General features: G+C 40.3%; 1 protein-coding gene across 2 annotated transcripts in view; it reads right to left on the bottom strand.

Moving 5' to 3' along the window:
- SLAIN2 (SLAIN motif family member 2) overlaps positions 1-13876 on the bottom strand; it is a 37081-nt gene extending 23205 nt beyond the window's left edge. For both annotated transcript variants that reach the window (XM_065837174.2, XM_065837175.2), the window contains exons 1-2: positions 13314-13876; positions 3563-3711 (exon numbers count right to left, since the gene is read on the bottom strand). In XM_065837174.2, the coding sequence (XP_065693246.1) occupies positions 3563-3711; positions 13314-13672 (508 nt within the window). In that variant the 5' untranslated portion in view covers positions 13673-13876. The remainder of the gene's footprint in view (positions 1-3562; positions 3712-13313) is intronic.
- Positions 13877-14111: the final 235 nt, after the last annotated feature.

Genomic DNA, 14111 nt, shown 5'->3' with positions numbered 1-14111 from the left:
TCTAAGTCTGCACAACAGTTCTTTATTTTGTACTTATTACAGAGACAAGTGTTTTAAAATATTAACCACAAATTAGAAAACAATTGTACTACTGTGTACCCCTCAAAATGGGGTGTACCCCTCAAAATGTGTTCTTTGTACGCAGCCACAATGGTACAAAATATTCTGCCACACAGATTTCTTTAGACAAAAGCAAGCATACTTCCGTTACATATAAAAAGCATACTGTGGTACATAACAGCACTTCATGTGGTACACCAGCTTTCATCCTAGCTAATGTGAACTTCTGCCTTCCTCCCCAGTGTATTTTTTCCACAAAAAAGAAAAACAAACCTGGACTCAAACCATTTTTCTGGCTTAGAATTCCTGAAGTTTTCCAACAGGGACTTCTGTAACTTGGTAAGACATTACTGGTTTACAACAACTGGAGATATGGTCTTCAGGAGCGTCAGACAACATTAGTAAGACAGATGACTCATTTTAACATTAAAGTGATGCTATATTAGATGAAACAGTTTACAAAAGATTACACAATAGCTTTCAAAACTCTAGGGGGAGGATTAATCATCAACATTTTTATTTTAATGTAAATTTTCTTCTATAATGTTCAGAAACAGTATGCAGCATCTGAATTATTTTAGTTGACACTTGGTTAAATTGGTATTGAATCTCTCTTTTGTCCTATAAAATAGGAATAGAAAAATCTGCAGGCAGAAAACCCACGTTTAGGTGGTTCAGAAAACCTACTGTATACATCAGGTCAAATTTTTCCAAATGCTTAAGACCTGATGTTTATTTTGTTACATTTAAGTGACAAATTTATTCCAGTAGTCCTTGCAGTATAATAATTCAAACCAATCATTAGCAAAGCCTATCACTGAGACCAAAGTTAGCTAAATAACAGTTGGTTATGAACAAGCTCAATGCTTAGTTGAAAAGTCAAACTCAGCATGGAAAATATGACAGCTCTTTTACATATATAGCTACACAGTTCTCCTACCAGCTATACTGATCGTGTGCTTTATTTCAAATATTTAAATAAAAACACCGCCATCGTAAAAACTGCAACGTGACCAAAGTTAATATTTCATAATTCTGTGCAACTATGTCTTAAAGTGTCACTTCCAGAAATTCTTCCATCTGGTATTTCCCTGTTCCTGCAGTTACTTTCCCAATGTGCTCAACCCCATGCGATTTTAGACCACATAGTGGAAGCCATGGTTTCTAGCCAACATGAAATGCACTCTTGCACTTTTGACCAAGGAGTTGAGGCATGGCTAAGAGAGGTCTTTGTATCAGAACATACCTAAGGTTCCCTCTAGTCTGAACATGCTTCCAACACTCAGAAGGACTCACTCTGCAACTGTAAACCTGAACTAACTAGAGACAAGGCACTGTGCAACCTGTGTTCTCAGTAACTGCTCACAGCAGCACAGAGCCGAAAGTCACCCTTCCTTTATCATTGTGCAATGGAAAAGATTACTTTAGAAGAAGGAAGAGGAAAGTCTGGAATACGAGAGTGCATTTGAGACTGACAAACAGCAAAAAGACATTAGACTAGAAAGATGTAACAACAGGAACTGACAAAGAAAAAATAATTGAAGCAAAAGAAAAACCAACAGGGATTCAGAAGAGAAACTAACGGTACTATGAAAAGCCTTTTTCTTAGAGATTGGAACTGAAATTGATAAACTGAACCAGTAACAGGTTAAGCACTGGGTCCATGAGATACATTATATAAAATACAGGTTACAAGATACTCCAGAAGTTGTGGCTTAGGAAACACACACAAGGTTACAAGCAGCACTGCTTGCCTTCTCCAGTAGAGCCTCCCGTTGCCCTGTATCTGTAAGTAGGCTGGTTGCTCTAACGGACAATTTTCAGCAGTATTAGTGCCCATCTCTTCTACTGCTCATATTTTCCCCTATTAGCACTATAGGTGAATTGTATTATTCTTACAAGTTTCACTGCCAGAGGCAGCCCACAGACTTAGGTCTATGGAAAAAAAAGAGGTAAAGTTGCCTAGACACATCACTTGAAAGATAAAACTTTCAAGCGTGTCCATTTCATTGTGAATCTTCCTGCAGCTCTGCTACAACTATGACTGAATTTTTAAAGGTACCCTAAGGGTAACACAATTTACAGTACTTCTGCAAGATTTCTACTCAGTTCTGAAAAAAGTCAAACCATTAACAGGACTGTTCATGCTTAACCAAATTGCTATCCAGTCCTAAACACTCAGTAGTATTCAAACTCCAAAACTTGTATAATTGTTCATAAATCCCTGTGATCTAGGTACTTTTAATTGTTTAGAATTTCAGTCTTTACTTGTCACAAGCTATATAGCATGGTAACTGTTCAGGAAAATGGTTAAAAGACAGTCATCAAGGCAGCATACGCAAAGCACAAGAAATAGGGAAAGATCAAAGGTGACTCATACTGACGGCACACTCACCATCATGCCCACGATTTTTTTTAAGAAACGGACTTCTTGTGATCTACCATCGATGTTTTCAAATTTTATTAAGAACAATTTTAGTACAAACCAGAATAAAGACTGCATTGTTTCATAAAAGCATTCAAGGAGGGGAAAAAAGTTACAGTCAAACTCAGCACAAAGTTTATATGTGAACTATGTAAAGGAGCTGGTAGTTGGGAACACTCCTGGAACTACGTGTTTACATATTCTTAGCTCAAGTTCTGCCATTCTTCTAATTCCTGAAGATAACAGCTTAAAAAAAAAAGACTGCACATAGCACAAGACTGCAAAAAGATGGAAATACAGAGAGGATATTAATAGCAAGAAAGAAAATTAAGTCACCATAATTTAAAAAATACATAAAAATAGGATCTAATGAAGAAATCAAAATAAAGCAAGAAACCAGATAGATAATTCTAATCAGACCTTCAGCATTTTACTGCTGGTTTGACATCAAAAAGGCTGGGAATAAAAGGGTAGAGAACGTAGGCTTTCATCCTCACAGGGCCAAATGCTCAGCTCTTCCCCAGTTTTGATATAGCAAACTAATTTGTGTCAAGGAAGAATCACTAACTCTGGATTTCTTAATCTGACTATGACAAGACCATAAGTCACCAGGGATGGGAGAAAAATAAATCAGTATTACCTCCCCAAAGTATTCAAGAATTTGGGCCTTCATTTCTTTAGATGAAATAAAATAGCTCATCTAACAGAAAACTAAGTTCCCTGGTAACATACAAAAAAGCACCTAACAATGATGACAGTTTAATATAGGCTTCTATTTTAAAATAAGACAAGAAAACCTCCAAGTTAAGGACATTGTTTCTTCCTGAAAACTTCTGACCAAATTGTAACTATGCAGGTAGTATAAAACTCCACAATCATGACTCATGGTCTAATGCTTCCTTTCATTTTATTTATGCAATCCAAAAAATGAGTAGAACTAATTACCGCTTGCAAACCGTAACGAAAACTTTAGACAGAAGTAACTGTGGGATCTCATCTCTTCTCTCACAACTATCAGTTAATTCTGACTCTGTTTCAGAATAAATACGTAAGTGGCGTTAGTATGCAGGAACTCACCTGACATTGTCTGTTCCAGCCTGTGGATCAGCGACTTTTTAGCACATTCAATGTCAGGACTTGGGTAATCCAATACCTGCCTGCACCAAACTAATGGACTGACACATTTTTGCACTGGATTTAGTTTCTTCTTTGGGGACGTATATAACCTGAAAAGGAGGAAAAAAAAAAAAATCTATGAAGACAGACAAAATGAGCATAAGATCAGGCACGTAACAAAATACCACGTAGGATACTATTCCTGTTTTGTATACTATATCTACAGTACAATCCCAAAACACAAAGAAAGCACAAGTTTTACCTTTAAATTAACTATTTTGGATGCAATATAATACTGAAAGCATATGGCTGCCCAAGGACTTCTGGCAAGAAGTGATGCCTGCATTGTTACACTGGGATACGCTGACTGATACGCCAGAAACAAAAGTGTCTTCGCTTTTTCAGACATGTTAGGTATATGGACAATTTCACTTTGTCACATAAATGTACAAATCAGGATAAATCTTTTCAGATTTAAGTAACATTCACCTAAAAGGAAGAAATAAAGCACTACGCAATATGCAACTGTTGTTTTCATAAAGACAAAGATGTAGCAAGTGATAAGCATCTTGACAGCCAAGGAACAGTGCACAGAACACATCTACTATTTCAGTATCCTTGAACAATAAACATATCATTTTTACTTATAATTTGTATCCTAGCACCTGATCCTTTCCTTTTCCTTTGAAAACTGAACAAAAGGGAGTATCTCTGTCCTAAGGGGTATACAGTCAAGCCTTAAAAGCAAGAAACAAGATAATGCACAAAGAGAGAAACAATGAGCCCATATTGTTCTTCAGGACATGCTGAGGCCTTTGCCTGTCAGCACTTCCATTTATTTATTTTAACATCAGCATTCCATGACTGAATTAGTATTCCAGTTCAAAGGCTCTAGAAATTTAGCTGAAAATTTCTCTTCCCTCAACAAACATATTAAAGTCAAAACCAATCACACACTCCAAAAACAGAAATTTAAACCTTATCTTTGGTCTAGAACCAAACTTGGAAATATGCTTCAGCAAAAGACAACAATGACCTACAGCTCTAACTAGAGCTTATGCACATGCAGAAGCGGTTAAATTAGTGTTTCTTCTAGGAGTAATGAGAGACTTCATACTCCAAGTGAATGTGGTTGTACGCTACACATTGTAAGTGAGGAACATTTGACAGCCTAATCAGCCATGCTTCCAGACAAAACGGCAAAAACTCATTTCCTTTCTGCCAATGACACCAGCAACACAAAAGTTTTTCTCCCACAGCTCTGTTTTCTGATCCTTCCTCTGTAATCCTAGAACTCAAACAGCTTTTTTATAAACAGCTTTAGTAGATTTTTCTTTTTAAATTACTGCCCTTAAGATCACTTCTTAAAAAAGCTTCCCAAGCAGCACCCTTATAAGATCCCCACAAATTTCTCACACAAATGGCATCTATCTATTCAGAGCATGCTCCAAAACACGCTTCCCTCATAAACAGTGAAATTAGAAAGCTATGTTTGCAAATGCAAGAGAGGATTTTCATTAGCTGACGGGTTTTCAAACAAAAATGAAGCTGTTTGTAAACAATGCAAATAGCCACTGTCATATACTACACTCCAAAGCTTGCGCTTTGGCCAGTATCATGCTGGTCGTTAAAACTGATTTTTTAGAAATCCCTACAATTTTCACAGGCATTCTGCCCACAAAAAACAAACAAACAAAACCAAAGAGCTCATCACATATTTATAGCCCTGGAGATCCTTGGAAAGCACAAGAACCACTCAATTTTTACAGTACTATGTAAACAATTACACAAATTGCTGTACTTTCTGTGATTATCTGCATACAGTTAAAAGTAATGTTTAACATGTACTAGCTCTCTAACACTTTGAATTTACTGCCTTTTTAGCATTTACTTGCCTGTACTCTTTTAGGTCCTAAGGTATGTTTACACAATACAAAGAAGTGTCAAAGGCAACAAAACCAACTTCTGTGCTGTTCAGGCCAGACTCACTCCTACACCTCTGGAGAGCTGTATTTGAGAAGTTCCACGCACATTTGAAGTGTTTACAGTAATAGTATAATAGGCAAGAAATTAAAGTGCATGTCCTCTTTGAAAGACACGCAAGAGATCTTTTCAACAAACCTACAAGACTAATAAAAATGGCTCTAACACATTCTCTTCTGCAATTTCCAACTGTTGAGTTTGCTTCACAAGCAGTCTACTCACTGAAGCCATCCAGGCTCATGCAGCTCCCACATTTCCACCGCCCTTTCTAAGCATATTGCAGGTTCTCCCATCTCTTTCGAGTCAACTGTTTGGTTTATTTTTCCTTTAATAGCCTTTGTTTCACATTTTACATTTCAAGAAACCACAGAGCTTCAGAATATACATGTTTCATGCAACTACATTACTTCACAATAAACACGTATGCATTGATGTAGTAACACAATGGTTCTTCCAGGACAGTTTCTTGCACATCATGTAATTAAAAAGTCTCATTATTAGCAAGCACTGATCTTAATTTCCCATCTGACAAAGAACCAATCTCAAGTTTTGAAACGGACTTAATTCTATGTGTTTTGCCTAATTTGGATTTAAAAAGAAAAACCTCAAACCAAGGATAAGAATCAGAGTGATGCTTTTACTACTTATTCTCCTTGCAACAGCTGGAAGGGAAAAAGAACAGAAAGGAGACTCTGAAGCATGTACAAATAACTTCATTCAGTCAAGTGATCTGCTTTGTCAAACTACTGTTTGACACAAAAGATACAGGTCCTCCTTAGCTGAAGAGCTTTCCAGAAGATACTCACTCCCATTTGTACCTGTTAATGCGCTCTACAGCAATGCAACAGCACTGATTGGCAGGACAACAACTTCAAGAATGAAGATTACCAGCGTGCCTTCAAACACTACTAAATCACTTTCTCAAAACAGGAAGCTGAAAACGATTGAGGAAGTCGACAGCTTATCATCCTTACTACAAATGTTAACACACCAGAAACCAACACTCCAACTTCTCCACAGGAAAGACTCTACACTTCAGTGACACAAAGTAAAAAACCAAATGAACAAAGCAACCAAACCAACAATAACAACAAAAGCAGTACACAAAAAGAAACCCAGGAGCTTTGACCTATTTTGAAACAGCACTAAGCAGGCCAGACACACTGATTCTGCCGCACACAGTAATATTCCTCTCTTTCAGCTGTCACTAGTCAGCTGTGCCACAGCAGCACCAACCTGAAGCTTAAAGCAGCCAGAGGCTCTACTGATCAACAGCAGAAGACGCAGCACAAAAACGGCAGAGCTTTTGCACGAAGACTGTTGTCACCACAAGCTCATGTGATAACGTCAGCAAATTGGGCAAGCTGTAGCACGTTCCACTGGGAGACAGCTGAGTTGGAAAAGGCTTTGAAAAAAAAGAGGACACAACATTGAGGTAGGAATGGAATATCTGCATAGGGATTACCTCACCTGAGGAACACCTCCCAGTGCATTAACATACTAAGAGGCTAGTTACCACAGGCATGAAATCAGAAGCCAAGATTCTAATCAAGAAGAAAGGAAGAGTCTTTTTATATCAAAAACCTTCTACTGCTCAGTAGAAGAGGGGAAAAAAAAAAGTGAGATGAAGTCACAGATCTGAATTAGAAAGAAGATGGCAGGTGGAAGGAACTTGAATTAGAGCTCATTTATTTTAGCTACATTAACTTTAAGCAAAAACGAGCAGGTACAGTAGAGTCAACTAAACAAGAGAGCAGACAAAACACATCGCAGGCAAAAGCAGGATCAAGAAAGCAACCTGAAAATGTGAAGAAAAAACAGAAGCCTAAGGTCAGATTGGTAAGAAATTCCCATAAAATACAGGAGTAAATTCCATGATAAAAATATTTCAGGAGGCAATAATACTCAACAGTCTTGGAAACACACAATTTAGAACACAACAGTACCAATCTAAACTCTTTTAGATCAATCTAAAACTTTCGAGACATTCTATTTAAAGCAATTTAAATAAGTTAAATTTCAAGGTGAATTTTGAATAAATAACTACAGGTAAAGATCTGAAGTGAATCTCTGGTTGTAAAGAAAAAAAAAGGCAAAAAGCTAAGTTACATTGATGCACATATCTGGCCCACATATATCCTCTTTCCTTCTCCCCTACCCCTGCAAGGCTCCTATCCTGCAGTTGTAACTGACTGAGACACATTGCTCAGCTTATAATTACTAATTGTCTGGTGTACTTAACTTAATGCTCCCAGTTCCAAGAGATGCGTGAGTCACAGCAAAACTCCAGCTCTCTCAAAATAAGGAGATGAATATGGCAAAAATGCTTTGACAATATCATTGAACCTCCATATTAAAGCAGTACATCTCAACCATGTGATGCAGTTTTCAATTAGAATTGGGAGGATTCAAAGAGGTTGAAAAGTGCAACTAGGAACACAACTACCTTCCTATCACCAACAATTAAAGATATTTACCCATGCTCTGATTAGTTGCTGGAAATTACAGCAGTTATTCATTTCCTTGTCTCAAAAGAACATGTTACTGTCTGAAAGGGACATTGTAGAATGGAAAAAGAGGCCTCCAAAACTTGGAAGACTCCTGTAACACCATCATGTAGCTTCCTTAGAACTGTCACACAAACTCTGTACAACTGGCCACTGCTTGGGAAGCTTTTCAGAAGTAATATATTAGAGCATATATGCTCTAAGGTGGTATTGTTGATACTTACATTGAACAGAGAAAAGTTGAAAAGTTCCATGTCCCATTAAATGTGTTCCAAAACAATAAGTCTGTTTAATTAATAGGCCTGAGAGCTACACCTACAAAAAGTAGAAATGTGAATCATGCCTAACAAGACATGATTATGAGGTAAACTTCAGGAATACCATTAAGACAACACAGGAAATTCCTACTAAAGCTTTCATAATATCAAAATATCGAACATGTTTAAAAGCCATAAATATCACACAAGAAGTTAGAAATGGAAAGAAGTTCTTCTTACAGCCCTCAAACATGTGTTTCACAATACAGATATCCCAAAGACATTAGTCAAACGGAATATTATATGATGTTATACCAATTGTTTCATTTGACAAGTCGGTAACTTCTCTAATCCCTAGTTTTCTCACATGCTTCTTTTCTTCCTAGTTTGAGAAACCATTATCTGAATTTGGTGAAAAAACCCCACACCTTTAAATCAGACTGACATTTAATCTGCCACAAAATGAAAACCATCAATTGCTCTTTTATTTATGTCACAGGGCAGGAATTGATCAGAAACTGTCCAGTTTCCAAGTGGCCTAAACCACGTCAATGCAATGCCACTTCAGGAGCTGAAGAGGAAATGCTGTGGTGTCATTGCAACAATGGGAGTTCATTCAGGTGCAGCTCTCTCCTAAGACACCCTACACTTCACTAGCTCACGATGGCAAACTTCGGGGTTCCAAAACATAGTTAGTGCTCAAAGGATATTAAGAGAGATGAGCTGAAAGACAATAATTACCAATGACAATCATGTTTTCATCCTCTGTATCTCAAAACAGCCACTTAGCTAATCGGAACGGACTACTAGAATGGAAACATAGCCTATTAAAAATGGGTGTTAATTTAATGGAAACAGCTGCTGAATGAGAACACGTATAATAGTATAAATTCTTGCTTTCCATCTTAACTAAACAGGATATCAAGCTAATATGAGGTCTTTAAAAGCACTAAAAATATTACTTTTGACCTTTGAAGCCACCAGAAATTTCACTTTAAACACACAGTAACTGCCTCTTGTTTGTAAACAAGGTCAGTCAGCTGTTTGCTATTTCAGCCCTACCAAGGAGACTGTAGATTGCAGTGCCATGAAAACACCGATAAGCACTAGGCTAGCTTTTGTAGCACTATTATTTAGAGGACACAACTGCTCTGAAGTTTGCTGAGCAATTAGACATACAAAACAGATACACAGCAAGCTCTATACCCCTTTATGCACATGCTGCTTACAAATTCTGAAGAAAAAGCATCGTATGTTTTCCTCATGCTTAAATGAGAGCTTCTCAGAAAGCTTACATAAGTGACTGTGTAACAAGTTAACACAAAGCAACTTACAGTGGATTCACAGCATGTTAATTAATCTACAGTAATTGCCCACATGTGCACTTACCCTGCAATAAACTCAGGACAGCTCACTTTTAAGAAGAAATACAGCAAGCCACCTTGCGTGCTGTTACCAAGTTGTCTCAAATGTGTTTCCACACCCAACCTTACCCAGCAAGTCAGGCAAGGAGCTGTGTACATTGTCCTGCCTCTCCAAAGATGTCTCCACTCTGGCCCCCCTTCTTGCCCTTTTCTCTTTTTAATTAACTAATTTTAAAAGACCTGCTCAGATTGAAGTTGGAAAAAAATTAAATTCAATCCAATCTGCGTCCAAGAACAGCTAAATAGGAACACCCACAGAACAGATTAGCAAAGTCACTGGCAACTCCTTGAGGAAGTAATTAGCAGGCCTAAAGCAAAGGCTCCATGGGACTAGGTACAGCTCAGCACTGTGTGCGTGTGCACAGGTGCCTATTGGCAACCTTTAGTACTCTATTAGGAAGAAACTTTCAGCATATTAAGTAGGGTTCAGAAGCATATGGCAAAGAAACTCAATATAAATCCACTGAAATATTTTTAGTAATTTGATATATGATCTGAAGATTGCCTCGTGCTAAACTGTTTAAAACTTAAAAGAGATCTGGAATTAACTAACCACGGTGAAGGAAAAAAAAAAAAAAAGGCAAAAATACAAACAGTCCCAAAGTTTACTAATACTGTAATGCTGGTTTAATAGCTAATGCTGCCACTAACACAGCAGTATCGAAGTTCTTTTCACTTGTTAGTAATTAAGCTAGTTCTACCATTTCACTTTACACTTTAGTCCTGTGTAGACTTATCTAAAAGCATTTTAAGAATTAAAACCTGAGGATGAGCTGATCAACTCCAAAATGTAGATTTAAAAAATAACACGTCACATTCAATTCAGTATCAATTTCAGTCACAGTATCAACTGTTCCATCTTAAATTTGCCATCAAAGTTCACAGGCACTTATCTATGTGAGCATTAAATGAAAAACAATGTAATTTTAACAGAGAAGAAAACTATTTTTTCTGCCATTACAAGTCTGCAGACAATTCCATAATGGGGTATATGAATACACAGTCTGAAAAAAACACCTCCATTACAGAACACAGAGGGAAGAACACAAATAACCAGGACCCTTCAGCATCTGTTTTCTCCCACAGCAAGGTCATTCTGAAAACAAACATCAAGACAAATTTTAGATTCTCCACGTAGACAAACAGAACAGGCCAGATGAGTCAATTTTTTATGCACAAACTGTGATTCAACTTTAGTTTGTTTCCACATTAGGTTTCCTCAGCTGGTAAGTGGTCTTTGATTTCTACAGTGGTATAATCCCACAGTTTAAACAGGATTTTGGGTTAAGCAGCAGTGATCCAAATCCATTTGAACCTGAAAGAGTTCACATGAGGTTTATATTTTATCAAGTACATTCACACATTCAGTTGATTCAATTAGTTTTTGAGTGACCTTGCATAACCAAGGCCTTAAGAGTGGGATCCTATGGAACAGTTTAAGAGAAATAAACTTATATCATCCCCCTTATTTTCACAGACTTGTTTCTTTTTGATTGCTCCACTAGCCCTCTGAAATTTCCAGCTTCATTTAGAGCAATTATCTCCATTCATCAAATGCACAGAGTCATCCTACCTTCATAAGGAAAAAAAAATATTTTAGAGTATTTAGTGCCTCTACAGTTGAATTAAGTGGTGTTCAGAAATTCTGGGAGTTTGATTTCCATTTTTATAGAGCAATTTGGAAAAAAAAAAAAATAATCAACCTAGCCAAACCACATTTATCACCAAGTGTATATTATACTACAGCATGATTTTTTTTTTAAATTACATAGCCATGTTTCTTGATATGTACAACAGTAATCAAATTTTAACAACTGCTCTTTTCCACATGTATGCTTTTGTATCTCAGTCGTCTCAAGACTGAGAATTAGCATTATAGTTGCTAAAATATTAGGAAACTAATTAAGAAATGTAAAGGACCGCATTTAAGTTTTGTTGTGGTTTGAGGACTAGAACTTGCGTAAAAACATGATCGAAGACACAATAACAGGCAGCACAAGTAATGTGCCAAACACCTGACACCAGCAAGAACAGCACTCAGTGAACTATGTTGCCTGCCTCTGAGTGTCCAGAACTGCATAAACAAAACCACACAGCATTTATGCTGTCACTGTCACCATATGCTTTGTTCTGACATTAACTTTCATTGAAGAGATGCATTATGTTGCTCATGATTCAGGATTAATATATAAAATGGTAACATCTACTATCACTAGAATTCATAAAATTTACAAAACTGGCCATCCAACTCCAAACTTACTGTGCAAATTTAGTATATTCTATTTCTCTCACATGCTATAAACCAGTGGATTACACGGCATAAGCCAAAAAGAGTAGTTGCCTTGCAGAGACTCATCATCTGGAAGATGATGCCTCATGTTAATTTAGTAAGCTCATATTGGATGAGAATAAACTCATGCTCTCATACTTCTGCAGTGGATCAGGCTGGATGTCAGGCAAATGACTTCTCTAAGGAAGTGCACACATTGTCTCCTCCCTGAGCAACTAAAACATTGATCATGCATGGAATCATTCCAGCATTTTAAGAGGTATTTCTAACTCTTAAAGACATTTTCATTTTTTAAATCTGTCTGTGTGTTTGCTCCAGAGACCTTTGTAGATGACACTACAACCAGTTCCGACCCAAGTCAGACTGCTTTTGTTACACTTTTCCTCCCTGTACATGCTTCCCTTGCGTTTCTCTGTTGACACTGTGCTCCTCCCTATTTCTCCTGCAGCTCTAATGCTGCTCTGCAACTAGTGTCATAGCAAACTTCAAAAAGACAGCTGGAGAACAGCAAGACATTAAGAGACAGAAAACCTTCTTAATTCTCAGTAGAAGCTCATCCAAGTGTAATAAAGACAAGCTGAACAGCCACCTTCAGGTGCTTTTGTTGGAGCAGCAGGGTAAGCAGTCCATTTAAAAAGAGAGGAACCGCCTAAAGTAAACCATGGTCCTACATAGTTAGCAATAAACGAAAACACCTGAGGACAACACATTTATGAAACTGAGTATGCTACATTTGCTGCCTTCACAGCTGAAAGAAATCAAGGCTTAAAACATGTTTGATGCACGTTTGAAGAAGTGTAACAGTACCTGTAGGCTAATTCTGCTCTACCCCAGAAATGGGCCACAAGTTTCCCAACGCCTCCACACCTTCTGAAAACGCTGACAACTCATTTTGCGGCAGAACTGGAGCCTGCTCCAGTCTCCAGGTGACCCCACGCAATACTCTCACCGCAGGTGAACAAAAGCAGAGGGCTGCAGGCCTCCAGGGATCCGCGAGGTGAGGTGCAGAAACCAAAACACCCTTCCCCTGCAGGCTTCAGTACATCTTGGAGAGCTAATTCCTTCATCCAGCCTCAAAGGGCGAGGCTGTCTCCCTATACAAAGCCCCGGCACCACCTCCGAGACCAGGCCCACCTCTGGAAACGGCCCCTTCGCCCCAGGAACGGCGGGTAAGGGCAGGACGCTGGCTTCCCTGCCTCCCGGCGGCGCGGGACGACCTCATCCCCCTGCCCACCCGTGCCGCCTACTCACCAGCCGGTCTCGTCCTCCTCGCAGCCGGCCAACCGCTCCAGCTCCTCCGGCCTGAGTAGCGCTGCGTCGTCCAAGAGGCCGTTGCCGTCCTCGCCAGCCGCGCCGCCGCCGGGTTCCTCGGGGGGGGGCGGGCGCCGAGCGGCGGCCCGGGGGGTGAGGCAGCGGCTGTCGGGCGGCGAGGCGGCGGGGGGCGATGGGGAGGGCCCACCACCCAGGAAGCGCTTGGGGCTGGCGGGGGCGGCGGGCAGGGCGCCGTGGCGGCTGCGGAGCTGCTCGTTCTGCTTCTCTAGCTTCTTCACCAGCTCCTGCAGCTTCCGCACCTCCGCGTCCGCGTTCACGCCCGAGCCGACGTCCTCCATGGCGCCCGCCGGCAGAGGGGCGGCTGCGCGGGGAAGGGCGGCCGCGCCGCCCCGTCTACATGGCCGGGCGGCCCGTGGCGGGGGTGGGCTGTGGCGGGGCGGGCCGCGGGCGCTGCTGCCACCGCCCCCTCAGCGGCGGCGGGCGGTGGGAAGGGCGGGGAACGCGCGTCCAGCCGCCGCCGCCATCTTACCGGCCCGGCCCATCGCCCTGACGTCACGTACGTTACCCGGAAGCGTCACCGCTCGCTCGTCCCTTTGTTGGACGGGTGACGTTGCTGGGCGGGGCGGCGGGGCGGCGGGCAGGCCCGGGGCGCTGCCGACCGGCTGTTCGCGGCCCCAGCGGGGAGGGCTCTGGCCTGCGTTTCATCGCCGGCTGGCGCCGCTGCCTGGCTCCTCCGGCAGCCTCGCTCCAGAGGGGACAGCTCGGCGTGGCCTGGCC

This window comes from Patagioenas fasciata, chromosome 4, assembly GCF_037038585.1.
Source record: "Patagioenas fasciata isolate bPatFas1 chromosome 4, bPatFas1.hap1, whole genome shotgun sequence".
Taxonomy (NCBI): Eukaryota; Metazoa; Chordata; class Aves; order Columbiformes; family Columbidae; genus Patagioenas; species Patagioenas fasciata.
Note: the sequence above shows the minus strand (reverse complement) of the source record. Positions and strands in the feature narration are given on the sequence as shown.